We start from the raw sequence: 16,832 nt of genomic DNA on the forward strand, positions 1-16,832 counted from the left end.
TCAGAGTGCGAATAAAGTGTTATGGACAGACGGGCAGACAGACTAAGGCTTTTATAATATTAGAATTATTTCTGGCAAAGGGGGGCCTGATACTAAAAATTCACCCAGGGCCACAAGGTGCTGGTACCAGGCCTTTTGTTTACCTGCCCCGGCTGCTTTCATATATGGATATTCAGAGTGCACCTACAAGTGCATTAATGCGCTTTTTCCAATGCACATTAAATTTAGTACCTCTGGGCACCTATACATGAGCAGGGAGGCTGCTCCGATGCACTGGAATTACAGCACACTGGAGCAGACTCAGTTCATCGAGTCTGCTGGAGCGTGGCAATTGCTGCACTCCATCAGATTTCTGCTTCTCATGTATCAGCATCCCTGCACTTAAGAATGGTGGTGGGGGCACTTGAACTAAAGGTTGTCGAATGAGCTTTATTTCAAGCACCCCTACTGCCATTTTTAAGCGTGAGGATGCTGATACATGAGACGTGGCAGTGCTTTATTTAATTAAAGCACTGCACCCCAACTCCCAGAGCATATGTAAAAGTGTTCTCCAATGTGAGGTACTAAATAAATGCACATTAAGCTCCTAACCCTAATGCACAGTAGTGAAAGCACACTTTTTAGTGATGCTTAATGTGCAGTAGCCTATTTTAGTGTGCATTAGCATATTTGCACGGTTTTTGATGTGACACTTTAATGTGCAGTAAAATAGGATACTGTGTATTAAAACACATGTGTAGATGCACTCTCAGTGACTCAGGGAAGAATCTATCACCGCACATGGATGGACTCACTGATATGCAGTGAACTGTTTCCATCTCTTCTTCCCCTACCCCCCAATAACAAACATAATATGAGCTGCCATTTTGGTTAAGCAGCCTGGATAAAATCAATCGCACTGTTAGCTCAGTAGTCATCTTCCATCAAAGTAGGTACAAGATTCTAGCACTCCGTGGCCTGTGGCAGTGCTGTAGGTGAATAAATCTAGAAGCTATTTCTGCTGGCTCAAAGCCAAATGAATGAAACTACATTTGGGTTATGAGAGGAAAATGAGTATCTGTGTCTGGTGATATTCTGTATATGAAATTTCCACAGAAATCAATGAGAGGCTGGACTGCAATTTATGCCAGATCCATATGGGTTGGCCACACCAGATAGAACCAGATGACATTGGCTTTCTCTTGGTCAGAAATAAAGCCTATTTCAAACCTATTTCAAAGACCATGCTGTCAGACTGTATGGGCAAACTGAGAAATTCCTGCTACTCAGTAATTTTATGAGATGTAAAATATTAGACACTTTTAAGACTACAAAAATTTGCAAATTATTTCCCAAGGAACAGCCTTAAATTCCAGTTGTTCTTATAATTTTTAACTGCATAAGACCTTGCAAGTTGCAAACATTTATAAGTGAACTGAAGTTCAGAACTGTATTTTTTTTTCTTGCAAGAGTTTGTGCATAAGTATTATGTATGGTAAACTTACTTAAAGTTTTGGTCCAGACCATAAATGTGAAAAAGGTAAACATATTATGTGCACATTAGTAAAAGATTTGCACATACACAAGCACTTACATTTGACAGGGCATAAATATCAAACATAAAAATTTACGGTATCAAGTTCCACCCTTAGATCTGCACATACAACTTCCATTGTTTCCATGCCCAGTCTGAGAATGGAATGTGTACAAACACCAGTGACCTCATACCAAGTTCAATATATGCATCCAGGGCCAAAGTTTTAAACCTAGCATGTTGAAAGATATGCCTCCTAGGATTTTTTGAGGGCATTTTTTTTGTTACTCTCCTATGACAATACCTTATGACCAGGGATCCAGGTTTTCTGTTTGCTGTGGAGAAATGCAGATTTTCTCCTTTAAAGGAAAAAAGCATGGGAAACCACAGGTTTCCCCTGACAGGCTGGTAGAGTTCCAGCCTACAAGGAGCTGCTTGGGCCTGGGGGGAGCAGGAGGGTGATCAGGCAGGGGACACCAGGTGCATGTGTGTGCGCGCACATGTATATAGCAGCCAGGCAGTGGTGGAGAGCAGCTCCTGCAGTTCCCCACAGTTCAGTCTATGGGGGGGCATAGGGGACATGTGCTCCCCCAGATTTTTGTGCTCACAGCAGGGCACAGGACTGCAGTGTGGCTGGACTTGCACAAGCAGGAGCTGCCTCTGCGGCCCAGGGGGCAGGAATCAGTGCAGGAGGGTAGAGAAGGGCAGCGAGACCTGATGCTGCTGCTGCTTCTGTCACTGTGACCCCTGCACCAGCCATGCCACAAGCAGCCCAAGAAGTAATGGACTGGGGAGGGGGGCCATGCTGCCCTTACCTCCTTGCATTGTCAGCTGCTCATGCACCAGGCTGCAGCTCTATCCTGGAGGGGAGGTGAAGCATGGGCAGCCTGAGTGGAGAAGTGGCAGTGGTGGCCGGGCTATGGCAGTGTGATAGAGTTATGACCCAGCCTGCAAGCAGCTGGTGGCAGGGGGCGGCAAGGGCAGTGTGGCCCCCTGGTCCATTACTCCTCGCATTGCTAGTGGTACAGCTGGCATGGGAGTCTCGGCAGCAGCAGCAATGAGTCTTGCGGCTCCATTCCAGGTCCCACTCACTGGCCAGGCTGCAGCCCTATGCCCCTCTGTGGCAGCAAAAACCTGGGGGGGGGTAGGTGACCCCCAGACCACCCTAACCATACCTATGGTTGGCCTCCCCACCCACACACCTATCTATCCCCCATCCTTACACACTGGGGACTGGGGATGGGAGCAGCAGGTCGGGAGAGAGGGGCTCCAGCAGGGCTGCGGGGTGAGGGGCTGTGGGTTGGGATTGAGGGGCACTTGCAGTGACGGAGGCTGCAGGTCAGGAGCAAGGGTGGGAGCACTGTAGCTTGAGAGAGGGGCACTGGCATATCACAGCTGCTCAGCACCACACAGCAGTGAGGGGGACAGCTGCAGCTGGGTCCACATGCTGATGAATGAAGTGGGCAGGGGAAGCTCTGATTTTCCATGATAAAAAAAAACAAAATCAAAACACTAAAATATATAGGTATTTAGAATTTATTTTAGTCTAATGATTGAGGCACCGGTAGGCTTTCAAACTGCTTTAACAATGTAAACATAGCAATAAAACATTGTATTCAACCGATACCTGTATATAGTGGCGTTTCATTTTAATTGCAGAAAAACACAGATTTCAGGGTTTTTAATCAGAGAATTTGGGGATTTTTAAACAGAGAAAACCAGGATCCCTGCTTATGACCCTTTCACCTATGATCTATTCTGCTCCTGTGTAAGTTTTGTGTGATCCCAAAACACCAAATTGTATATGGATTGTAATACTGAAAAGTAATAACACTAATACTAGTAATTCTGTGCCATATTATCTTTCATACTGACATTATAAAAGAAACAATTTCAGAAACTGTCATACTCTCTCCTGTGATTCCCAACCTTAAGCATGAAAGACCTATGCCTTAGTAGAGGGAAAGGGCAATTTTAAATCCCATCTGCATTAGCATTCTAACTGAGTTAGGGTTAGGGTCAACACAATTACCTTCATAGTCAATCAATTATATTGTAATACCTAAAAAGCCTACTATGAATTGGTGCCAGCTGTATTTCTGCAATAAACCTTGAGCTGTCCTGTGCTTTTACCCTGTTACAAAGATCTGATTAGGTCTAGACTACAAATTTTATTCATATTGAAACAGCTTCCCAGATTCAGAAGAAAATGGTCAGAGTAAGATATCAAGGATTTATGTTCATCTCAAAAAATGGAAAAATTAATTTCTTCATATACTTAAAGTGGTGGTGCAGGTGGCATGGGAGTCCTGTCTAAGTCCCACTAAGATGAGACACTGAATTACATTTTTTCCACTCAAGTGGAAAGGGAGAACAAGAGTTATTTTTGCTGCCCTGGTAGTCATTGGAATACAGCCACAGTGATAAAGTCTCTGTTCATACACTTTTGGCTGTGACTCAGCAACAACTTCAATCAAAAGAACAGTCTCTGTTTGTCTTATGAAACTCAAAAGAAAGTGACAAGTCATTTGGTGCTTATACCATAAAAACAACTGGGAACAGATTTTTCCTTGATAGAGAAAAATCACAATAAACCTGCAAAAAATAAAATCTTAGAAAGTAAAATTCTCATCATGCATTATTTTAAACTGTACTCATTTTCTGTAAACTATAGTGGCATGGAAGTGAACAGAAGAGCATACCACAATAATTCGTATGATTCAGTTGCAACCAAATAAAAAATTTAATTTTGTAAAATAACGGTTACTTGGAGGTAGGATTATGTTCCTATTACATCTTATGACTCTTGCTGTGCATCAGATCAAGTATGGGGAAGTCACTGGATCATGATGGTACTTCTGAGTTGTGAAAATGTGACATAGTGAGCTGTGCTTGCATAGGAGGATAGGCTCTTCTTGACTGAAGTAAAAGTTTTCCAAAGACTCCAGTTATAACTAAAACTGCCATTAGCACTCCACCAAGAACCAAGCTTTCTACAGGAGGAAGATTTCTTCCATCTGTGGGGACTGGAAAAAACAGAAAAGGTTTACAGAAGAATTCCTTGTCATAAAATCAAACTTATATCGTTACTTGGCACAGATCAGGGTTTTCCCATTTTACATTAATTATGAACTGATCTTATACACATGTAGAAAAATTAGTTTAGATTTCTCCAAAAGAAATGTATACCAGGATCATTTATCTAGGAAGAGAGAACCCAAACCCAAAAGCAGATGAAAACAGTTGATTTGCTGGTGGGGAGTGTGAATTCTTGTAAGTGCTCTCCCTTTCTCTTGTTCACCCAGTATTCAATCTTCCTTCTAATTCCATGAACAATGAAGGCAGGAAAGGACTGTTAGGGTGTATTAATGAGGAACAGATCTTATGGTTTTTTGTCTAGTTTTTTTCAAATACAACAGCAGAAAGACAACCCTGAAGGGTGGGGATGTGTTAGATCCAAGGTATAGTTCTTCTTCATTGATTCTTATAGTGAGAGTGGTTATTTTCATTATCCTGGGTCCCTTGTCCTACTGTTTCATATCTGTCAGTTATGATTGTTCTTGAGATCATTTGTCCTTTGGGAGTCTTCTTTGGCTTCGTATTAATTCAGGGATTTGCCCCCTTCCGCCCAGAGTGAGCTGCGCCTGCATCATGCCCCCCTCCCCCCTGCATCGGCTGGAAATTCAGGAATAACATATCCTCTTTCTGAGATATTAAGAAGGCATTGAGCATGGTTAATGCACGCTATGATATAATCCCACTTGTTGCAGTTGGATTACACCAGTGCTTCTCACCCAGGATGTCACAGCACCCTGGAGTGCCGCGAGATCCTTTGAAGGGTGGCCATGGGATGTGTGGAGATAAGTGAAGTGCAAAGAGGACACAGATTGGTTTTTAAAGCTACACATGAACTCTTGTGGCTACTATGGGCTCTGCACTACAAAAATGTCCATGTCTAAGATCAGGTGCTAGTGGCTCAAAAAGAAACGTTCAGATTTAAAAAAAAAAAAAAATCATTTAAAAATACTTGTATTGTGTTTAATTCCCATGGACACTAAAGCCCCTTTACTTGCTCTAAGTGATTTATGCTCACTTCAATGACCTTTCACACTGCAAGCATGGGGTAAAATTGACTTAACGTAAAACAGGGGTTGGCAACCTGTGGCATGCATGCCAGAGCATGGGATATGATGGCATTTTGCTTGGCATGCATGCCTCAGACAGATGGTGTGGGAGCTGCGAAGGGCCTGATCCTTATTGTGGCAATGCAGCCTCAGCTTCTTTCTGTCTGCCCGGAGGCATGTGTGCACCTGCCACCAGCAACGAGCCAGGCTGGGGCTCCATGGATCCCAGTGCAGCTGCTTGCAGCCTCCCAGCTGCCTGCCACAACTGGTCTGAGCTCTAAGCAGGTCACTGCTGCCTGCCACAGAGCCCAGGCTGCTCACAGCAGATGACAGGGAGGCTGAAAGCAGTTGCATCAGGGTCCACAGAACCCTAGCTCAGCTTGTTGCTTGTGGCAGGTGCAAGCATGCCTCAGAGGATGGTAGTAAAGGGACCAGGGCTGCGCTGCCACAACTAGGATCGGGTCCCTTTGTGGCTCCCCAGTCGTCTGTTCCAGCATGCCAACATCTTACAAGTCAAGGTTCCGGGTATTTTTGGCGCTCTGCCTAAAAACATTGCCGACCCTTGATGTAAAGGAAAATTGGGGCTTTAACATATAAAATTCATAGAATCATAGAAAATGAGGGTTGGAAGGGACCTCAAGAGGTCATCTAGTCCAATTCCCTGCTCAAAGTGCGACCATCCCCAACTAGATCACCCCATCCAGGGCTTTGTCAAGCCAAACCTGCAAAACCTCCAAGGAAGGAGATTCCACCACCTCTCTAGGTAACCTGTTCCAGTGCTTTACCACCCTCCTAGTGAGAAAGTTTTCCCCTAACATCCAGCCTAAACTTTCCTTGCTGCAACTTGAGACCATTGCTTCTTGTTCTGTCATCTGCCCCCACTAAGAACAATCCAGCTCCATCGTCTTTGAACCCCCCCTTCAGGTAGTTAAAGGCTGCTATCAAATCCCCTCTCTGTCTTCTCTTCTGCAGACTAATAAGCCCAGTTCCCTCAACCTCTCCTCAGAAGTCATATACCTCAACCCCCTAACCATTTTTGTTGCCCTCTACTGGACTCTCTCCAACTTGTCCACATCCTTTCTTGAGTGGTGGTCCAAAACTGGATTTGATTCTGGCTTATGCTAAAGCCCTTTACACTACACTGATGATAAAAAGAGCTATAAGGTGGTAGAAATGTAAAGAAGATATAGAGAAAGTAATTATGAGATTACACTTACGCTCACTTTATGGGTCCCTTTAACTGCCAAGCTGATATAGAGTATATGCTTTCCTGTAAATCAGAAACAGGCTCTTCATTTTAACCTATAATAAAGGCTAACTGATCCTTTCCATGATACCATATTCTAATGACCTTTGATATTCAGATACTGTCCCTGACTCTAACCAATGGGGAAGAACAATTTCTGGAGATAACTAAAAGACTCATAGAAAATCTATGAACTGTGATATCAGGTTTTGGGGTTTTTTTAATAAAATAATTTGTTTTATAGGAGAAAAACAGTTATTTAATGTGTGATTTTTGAAATAACAACAAGGATTTCAGGCTAAGACAAAATTCATATAGAAAAATAGGGATATTCATACTGGCTCAGACCAGTAGTTTGTCTCATCCAGTATCATATCTTAATAGTGGGTACTAAGCCTGTGCAACGCACCAAGCATTCGGCTTCAGATTTGGATTCGGCCAATTTGGAGGACAGTGATCCTTAAATACTGTATTTTCCATTTCAATGGATATCATAATTCCAAGACGTACTGTTGGCTTGACACATAATTATTATATTTTTTAAAACAGAACAAAGGACCTAAAATAATTCAAATCACTGATTCAAATTCACTGATACCTTTTCTCAAAAATTAAATATATGTAGCTTAATTAGGCACTGCTGATTTGAATCAATCAGTCATACTGGTGATCAGCAGGGATCCTGGTTTTTTCCATGTAAAAAAATATTCTAAATTTTTGGACATAACCCCTCATCCCCAATTCATGTTTAGGGTTTCCATCAAAACTCACTCATATATCACAGGGCCACTGTGTATTATAGAATCAGAAAATCTTAAAAAAAACAGGGTGGAAAAGGATCTTGGAAGGTCTTCTGGTCCAAACTCAACTTAACAAAGGAACATCCCTGTCTAAACCATCCCAGACAAATATTCGTCTAATTAAAAATCTCCAGAGACGGTGATTCTACAACCTCTCTAGGTAATCTATTCCAATATTTACCTACTCTCCTGTAGCTAGAAAGCTCTTCCTAATATCCAATCTAAATCTTCCTTGATACAATTTAAAATAATATCTTGTCCTGTCCCCTGTGGACACAGAGGACATCCTCTTTATAATTGCTGTCCTCTTTGTTACAACCTTTTTGCAATTTGCTGTTGAAAACTGTTATTAAATTTCTCCTCAGTCTTCTCTTCTCCAGACTAAACTCAATTTCTTCCAACTTTTCCTTGTGTCATGTTTTCTAGCAGGGGTAAGTATGTTCAGAACCATCCAGAAACACTCTGAAGAATGAGGCACATATAAATAAATACAACATAATACAAGTTAGACAAAAGGAAAGCAAATTGCTTATGGTATGCGTCAGCTTGATCTTCCTGGATTTTTGTGCATTTAAAAATCTGTTAATGTCACATTTGTGACATTTATGACTTTTAAAAATATGCTACAGAGATCATTCCAGGCATTGTATTTTAAAACCTGACTTTATGAATCACTTACTTCGATTTGCTTCTTCATTACCATCCATCTTTCGCTTGATGGGACCATAAGAGACAGTGCGAGTAGGAAATGATGATGCATCTCTCTTATTTCTAATAATTTTGCCATAATTAGTACAATTCTGGTAAAACAAATTGCAAACAGTAAGTACCCTCACTTACATACACAAATCCTTCCCAAAAGGAAGTTAAGGAACTCACATTCACATTCCTTAGAAACTCATGTTCCTCATATCACCTTAAAAACCTATGATTAGATGAATCAACAACTCCACCAACTTTGTAAACAGAAAATGTTAGTGATAAGACAAGAGAGGACAGTGACACCTATAGATACAAATCCATATTTAATGTAAAATTAGAGAGGAGCAGGGCTGGAAAGTATGTCAAGGAAGTCATTTAGTCCAAGTCCCCTCCTCAGGGCAGGACCATCCCTGTCCAAACCGTCTTAGCTAAGTGAATACTCACATGCGTCTTGGAGTTTATGAAGCTGGAACATCTGTGAGTCAGGTAACTCATAACAGAAAAAAACAAAGCTGTCCCATATAGATCACTAGCTCATATTTATCTCAGAACTGTAGTGACTTGATCTTGCAAACACTTACCTGCTTTTCTATTCTGATGGGCCATGCCATTCAGGGCAGTATGCTTTGTTGTGACTGAATTTAAATTGCCACCATCTGGTGGTTATTCAGTGACCTATATAAAATGAATGTGGTGGTCTATGTTTCACAAGGTGACAAAAAAAAGCACAAATAGGATCACTTTCGTAACAGAACCATAATCAGCATCTTTCTTGCCCTTCTCAGCAGAAGGAAAAATGACTGAACAGATCTGAAGATGGAAGGACCCTGCAACCTGACATAATGCCTCTGGTTTACCAGGGACATCAGGGAACAGCTTGCATTGGTGCTGATTACTGCACTTAGTCTATGGTGTTCTGTACACCTGTCAACAAGCACTAATGTCATTTAGTAAAAAAAAAAAAAAAAAAAAAAAAAAAATGTAGATAAGAGTGTTCAAGAAACAAATGATCAGTTGAGATTAATTTGTTCTCGTGTATACACATGCAGAGCAACAGCAAGAGCAATTAATGAGATTCAAGACAGACTATTTGACCCAGCTTTAGGGCTCTTGCCTAACTATCTTAATGCACAGACTCCAGCTGCAAAAATATTGCAGAATTAGTACCAGCTACTCTAATAACTTATTAGATACAGTAGTGTATTAAAATCTGCTTTCTGGATTGCAGAATATTAAATATTAGGATAATAATTAAAAGTTTTACATGGTATTTTTTTCTTTTTTTTTTAATTGGGGGAGATCAAGGCATGCCCACTGAGTTCAGTTAGTTACTTTGCAAACTCCAGCAAGTGTTCCCATTTCTCCTTCTCAAATGTTGACAGGTCTGGTTAAAGGAAACCACTTGCTTCCTTATTAAAAAGGTACATTATTTCTCAGTAAAGCCTATATAGAGGGAATATATGTATCAAGAAATCTCAGCTCTGCTTAAGTTTTGGTGCACTGCAGATGCAAAGTATAGTTACTGTGACTCTTGTAAGAATGGCTGGCACCTGGTTGGCTCTGCATAACAAAGCTGAAATGGATCAATCACAAGTGGATGAATCAGGGGCATTTCTGCCAGTTTAATAGGCACAGCATTCAGCCTGACATTGACAAACTCCAGAAGTGAGTAATGCTGCTGAGATGAGGGATGGCTGTACAGCAATACTGCAATAAATGTACACATTTAAAAGGTTATTTCAGAAGGTCCTGTGTAGGACTCTTCCAATTTTAATACATTTAGCTTTTTCATTAAGCTTTCTTTTCACTCTTATCCACCAAAACAATTAACTTGATCCAGCCAAGAGTCTCTGCTTTTACGGAACATGATATCTAGTCTGAGGAGGAAACGTTACCTCTCTTGAAGTCACAGGTCAAGTCAGGTTACCTTACACTTTCCTCTTTTCTAAGGGCAAAATTTAAGACTCCCAAAAAAAGTCAGTATAGTTCTTGGCAGGGATATCAGGGGAACCCCACTCAGTAATGACTATGAGTATCTCAACATCCTTTTAGGGGAGTGGGATTTTCCCAAAAGTGTGGTCACTTGGGAACAAATCTTGAAAGGGTTCCTGAGCTGAATGCATGGAATCTCAGCAAATAGCTAATATAGTTTGAAAGATCAATTCATATTGAAAAATAAGGATCTGGAATCAAGAAAAACTTTCAGCATCAATATCAACAAAGATCAGGAGACAGAAATTCTACCCCTTTCACGGTCTTGCAATACGCTTGGACTGGACATCCAGGTCAGCTGCACAGACAAAAATAAAACCCCATTCCATTGGTTGGGCACTGAGCATATCAGTCCCTCCACCCACAGCTGTGCAAAGGAGTTACTAGGGTGAGAGTTATTCTCGCTTCACAAACACATGTGCTGATGGTGGAAATTTGTGAATGCCCTGAATAATGGAGTTGTCCAATGTCAGAAGAAGAGAGCTGACTCACAGGAGTTGCCCAGTGCCTCCTGGGCAAATCTGCAGTTTACAGCAAAATGGAAAATACTGAAAGCATTTTATAGCAGACCAAATTTTCTAATGAACAATGGGCACCTAACATCCTCCCAAATTTTGGTATCTCAAGACACCAGAGGTGTTTTCATTTCAGGGCATGTTTTACGGGGTTTTAATAGCACAATTTTATTATGTTAGTGTTCCAAAAACTGGGGAAAACCTGTCAGCTAAAGAAAAATAAAAATATATCTACACTACAGGCCACATTCAGGCATAGCTTCATGGATTCAGTGACACTGCAGCTTGAACTTTAGACACTTTCAAATTGTCCCTATGTTTATTTGGCCCAAATTTCTAGGGCTTGATTTTCCTCTCACATCAGTTTTATACATTCAGATGACTAGTGAGTTCAGCTAATCCCAATTTACACCAATGTAAAAAGTTAAGAAAAAGAATAAGACTTCAATTTTTTTTTTTTTTTAATTCCCATGACTTAAAAATGTCTGTGGATTTTTAATATTTAGAATATATGTACTAAATCAGGTGCAAATCTGAATGACTCAGTTGTTGTCTTTTGAAAAATAATTATTTTTCCTGATGATGTTATACGCCCAAAATTTTGAATCATGAAGGTGGTAAGAGAACTGGCTGATTTTTATTTTTTTTTGAATAACAGGGTAACAGAGAAAAGTGTTTTGTTGGTTTGTTTCTGTTTTACAAATAAAAGGGGTTTTTTATTTAAAGGAAGTGCATATAATTTAAACTTAAAAATATCTGACAAGACAAGGTGTTCAGCAATAAATGATACATGAATCAGTGGTCAAAAACAAACCCTACATGGTCAGTGGCAGACTTTACTACTGGTGTTGATATACTGTCTTGTGACTTTCAGTACTAGCATCTGGTTTTATTTGAGGCAATTTCTAAAATGTCATACTGACTTCTGCTTTGATTTCTTTCCCTGCTTAATGTCAGCTTGGTGGCCTTTTAGAGGTAATTCTGAAGAAACAAGTCAACGTATGAAGCACTGTTATTATTCTGCAGCTGCTATTAATGACTAAACAACTATCACACTGACGTTACAGCCTGAACCACAATGTCTCACAAGTATTGAGGAAACTGTACAGTATCTTCCCTTATGATGTCAAAAAAGATTCCTCTTTTGTTCTGTCTTTTGTGATGAAAGATACAATCAGTTTTATTGCTAATAAGATAATAAGAAAACATCCATCTACATAAACAGTTTTAGGTAAAAGTGTACTTCTGAGATGGAATATTATGTTGCTCCCATTAGAAAACTTCTATTTCAGCAGCCCATAATTCATTAACTGAATGCTTTTAAATGTCAACTAGTTATAGCTCCTGTTAGATCCACTAATATTTAATGCTGTCTCATACCATATTACATCTTCTGATCCAAAGGAAGCAAGTTCATGCTATACATTTTTTTGCTATAACATACATGTCTAAATTAAGCTGTAAGCTTCCAGAAGCCTGGTCCTTGTCTTCTATATGTGTTTGAATATTGCTGGGTACACAGCTCTAAAAATAATTTTAAATATCAATCCAAGTTATGTGACATTACTCAGGCAAACACTCATTGGTTTCACTGGAAATTCTGCCTCTGTAAGGGGTAAAATTTTCTATTTTGTGTTTGGTTCATTTGATTTATCAGCATAAACATTAATCTTAAATATAAACCTTTGCTGATTGTTCCTAGGTTTAAAATTACTATTCTCACTTTGCAGGTGGGAAAGCTAAGGTTAGGTCTTTTGCCCAAACGTCCAAGTAGCAAAGATTACAACTCAGGAGCTTCTGATTGCCAAGCCCATATTCAGTCTACAATACAATACAGTTTCCTCAGCTTGGTCTAAAAACAACAACTTAATTCCTATCCTCCTGTCACATAAAAATAATCCAAACCTTACCGGTTTGCAAACAGCAGGTGTATTGTAACAGATCTGAACTGTGCAGTGCAGGAACACATCATTGTAAGAGATACCAACAAATTTGAACATCTGGATCCTAAACATTGCATCTGCACTTTCTCCATTTGTGATAACTGACAGCGTTTCATCCTTGATAACTTGTGGGCAGCTATGTAAAATAAAAGGTATGCAATAATTAGTCTGTTACAGAAACATGATGTATCAAACACTAAAGGTGATTTTACCCAACTAATGGCTGCACTTGCTGTTTCAAACTGATTAAAGAAGGACTGGTCATATTTTTTAATGATTAAAACATATTTTCAACCCAAAAAACATGTTTTCATTTTTTGTTGTCTTCTGTTTTTCAGATAATATTGATACTCTTGTTAATTTTTTGTTGCAAAAAATCAACTATTTCAAACCAAACTTTTTATTTTTAAAATGCTTCCCATTTTCTGCTCTGTCTCTCTCCTTTCTCTCACTTTTTAAATATTCTTTTTTTCTTTTCCCCCTTTATTCCAGTGGGGAGAAAATGTGTGAGAATATAGGCGGGAGGGGGGAGGAGAAAAAAAAAAATCAGTCTCTTATTTCATATTTTTTCTTCTTTTCAAATGCAGAAAAAAGGACAATCATAAAAGTAAGGGAACAGGTAGAAATCTAAATTAAGTCAAAATTAATAGAAGATTTTCACTGCATTTAAGAATTTGAACTGAAACAATTTCTGAAAATGTTGAAATGAAACCACAAAATCTTCTGAAAGTTAGCATTCCCATTTTGACAAGCTTGCCTGAAGACAAGACAGAAAATTGGAACATTTCATGGCTTAAAGGCATGGAGTTCTATTGGGTAAACTCATAAGAGCTTCCTTTCCACCAAACTATCTTCTGTGATAAATGCACCTCAAATGGAATTAATTTTTTGTATCCTTACAATATTTTTGTTTTATTTCCCTTTTTTTAAGGAGGGTAAAAAATGAGGAAAGACATTCAAAGTCTCTCAATTTAAAAAAAAATTATATTATAAAGATGGCAATGAGTTGTTTTCTATGGCCACAGGGGAAAGGACAAGAAGAAAGAAACTTAATTTCCAGTGGAACATTTAGGCTGATATTAAGAAAAAACTGTCAAGATAATGAAACAGTAGATGCTAGCTAGGGAACCTGGTAAATTTGCTTCACTGGAGGGTTTTAAAAACAAAGTTAGACAAACAATTACTGGAGATAGTCTAAGGTGTACTGGGCTCTGCCTCACTCAGTGCCCAGGGCTGAACTAGATTATCTCAGTTTTACACCACAGCTGTGCCATGCTGAAGCCAGGATGGCCTCAAGCACACCCAGCCCACCTGCTCCTGTAGGCGCACTCCAAATCCAGAAATATACTAGTGAGTATGCCTTGTGGTAATCCCCAGCAACAGTCGAGCACACCAGAGACCAAAGCTTCAAAAGCAGCTGCAGAGGGATATCCTGGAGTGTCTTCACACTGTATTTTTGGTTTTAGAGTGTGTCAGCAAGAGTTGGCAGATAGAGCATTCTTGGAAATGCCCCGATGGAGCCACGCTGCTGCCACAGTATAGATAGGCCCTCAAGGTCCCTTCCAACCCTATCTTTCTATGAATCAGTGATTTAAAGCAGGGCTGAAAAAAGAGCCCAGATATTTTTTTCATGAACATTCACTCCTGTAAAATACTGAATTAGCTTTAGTCATGTTTACTTCATGTGTGTTTATGCAAATATTCTTGTTTACTGTCAGAGACATTTAAAAGGACAGCATATTTTTAGACAGCCTACGATTGCTCAGAAAATAGAGTTTACCTTTCCCCTGGACAGTGCCCAAACAACAGCCAAATACTGTAAGCTGAACTGTTTTAGCAGACTGCAGCACATTACCTGCTCTCAATCACCCTTTGCCCTGAGAGGCACAGTCTAGCCAAAGAGACCTGGTCATAGAGGACAAGAGGTACATAAAGCACCTGAACTCCACATCCAGCAAATATGGTTCCATTTTGAATTAAAATATTTTGGGATTTGACCAAAATATTTTGGATTTAGGGACTTAAGTTTTTTCATTGAAATATCAAAATTGCTACCAGATTTACAACATTGTGGGAAAAACAATGGATTTTGGAAAAATAATTTTGACCAACCCCAGTTTTCTTTCTTGTTTCTGAGTCTATACAGCACATTCACGTCATGTTTTCAAACTTTTTTTCTGTGTTCACGAAGGCTAGAAACTTACTTTTCTTAAAAATGAATGTTGAGATGTGAATGTTATCCCGTGAGTCCAGCAACTGAGGTTTAAGAAGAATATTAAGCCCTGTAAGACTAACAGTAAAATGGCAAGGGTAAAGCAAATTTTGAACTCAACACTCAGCATTCATAGTGGGCATGGCTATATGTGCAATGAATGCACCTGAATTTTCTGCGCAGAAGATTCAGGCATATTAGGGCACATGTCTGCATGTGCACCTGCATCAGGAACAAACAGCCTGACAGGAACAGCATAGTCCAGGGTTGCTCCTGCCCTGCTCTGGCCCCCTGCATAAGCCAGAGGGAGCTCCAGACTCCCCCAGGTGCTATCCCCTAGCTGGCAGGAGGCATGGGGTCAGGCCTGCACTTTGGGCGGTGGGGAGAGCTGTCCTAGCTCTGGGGGTAGCTCCCTTGCAGCTGTATGGAGATTGGGGCTGGCCCTGAGCCCCAGGGGGGCAGGAAGAGCTCCAGGGGAAGCCTCTTTCCAACCACAGGGAGATCGGGCTAGCCCCAAGTCCCAGGGAGTGGGGGGAGTTGTCCTGGCTCTGGGGAAAGCTCCCTTCCAGCCCCACGGAGATCAGGGACAGCCTAGAGCCCTGAGGGGCAGGGGAAGCTGTCCCGGCTCTGGAGACACCTCCCTCCAGTCTCTGGGAGATAGGGGCAGCCCCGAACCCCAGGGCGTGGGGGAACTGTTCCGGCTCTGGGGGCAGCTCCTTTCCAGCTGCAAAGAGCTGGAACAGCTCCCCTCACCCTCCAGGGCTCAGGGCCAACCCCAATCTCCCTGTGGTTGGGAGGGAGCTGCCCCCAGAGTCGGAACAGCTCTCCCCACCTCCCTGCCAGGGCTCAGGGTTTAGCCAGGGCTATATTAATGCATAGGCAAACACCGAGGGCCCTGAGCTGCAGGGGGCTCGAGTCATTCCCTTGGTGGCACCAGTGTGAATGGCCCCATCCGCCTCCCTTCCCTTCCCCTCCTCTCCACTGGCCTCACTGCTGTGGTGGCTGCTTTCTAGTGGCAGCTCAAGCCCCACTCCCCACAGGCGGCAGCACCAGGGTGGGGAGGGGGGTCTTGACTGGCCCAGGGCTCATGAGTTTGTTTGCCTAGGACCCCCTAAAAGGTTCATCTGGCCCTGGGTTTAGCCAGACAGCAGCTGTGGCCCTCTGCTGCCTGGGCTGACTGAAAGCAATTTGCTCCTGGTCAGTGTCTACACATGCACTTCCATATGTTAATTTAAAGCAGTTTTCTAGTACCATTAACTAGCAAATGGCACTTTAATTTACTACACAGTAGTTGCTGTGCACATGTAGAAGGTGATGCTTTACTGTGCATTAGATTAATTTAATGTGCAGTAAAGTGTCTCGTACAGACATGCCCACTGAGGGCTTGATGCTAAGAGTTGTACTCATTCAACTGAAGAAAAGAAATAGCACCATGAATTCAGTGGGGCTGATCAAAAACTAACTAACAAAATTTGAGTTTCTTCAAATATCAGATAATTACAATGAATGGGTTTACAAGCCTATTAGCAGGCCAAGAATTATTCATAAAATTATGAATACCCTAAATCTCATAAAGCAAACCTATGCAGATTTAAGTTACATGCTAAGGACTCTAGATTTGTATCAGACCAACCTCTTTCCCTTCAGAGGACAGTGAAAAAAAAAGCAAAAGAGTTGTTTAAATGTGCTTAAAGTGTTCACTGACACCATTCCACAAATCTGCAGAAGTTCATTTTTGTTATAGAAGTTGATGCTATGTGCAGACTTAGACAGATCACACAATAG

General features: G+C 41.0%; 1 protein-coding gene across 1 annotated transcript in view; it reads right to left on the minus strand.

The window, feature by feature from the left end:
• Window positions 1–3,033: 3,033 nt before the first annotated feature.
• LOC109283392 (uromodulin) overlaps window positions 3,034–16,832 on the minus strand; it is a 39,735-nt gene continuing 25,936 nt past the window's right edge. The window contains exons 7-9 of the mRNA XM_059713786.1: window positions 12,803–12,971; window positions 8,363–8,483; window positions 3,034–4,539 (exon numbers count right to left, since the gene is read on the minus strand). Coding sequence (XP_059569769.1) covers window positions 4,358–4,539; window positions 8,363–8,483; window positions 12,803–12,971 — 472 coding nt within the window. The 3' untranslated portion in view covers window positions 3,034–4,357. The remainder of the gene's footprint in view (window positions 4,540–8,362; window positions 8,484–12,802; window positions 12,972–16,832) is intronic.

This window comes from Alligator mississippiensis, chromosome 1, assembly GCF_030867095.1.
Source record: "Alligator mississippiensis isolate rAllMis1 chromosome 1, rAllMis1, whole genome shotgun sequence".
Classification (NCBI taxonomy): Eukaryota; Metazoa; Chordata; order Crocodylia; family Alligatoridae; genus Alligator; species Alligator mississippiensis.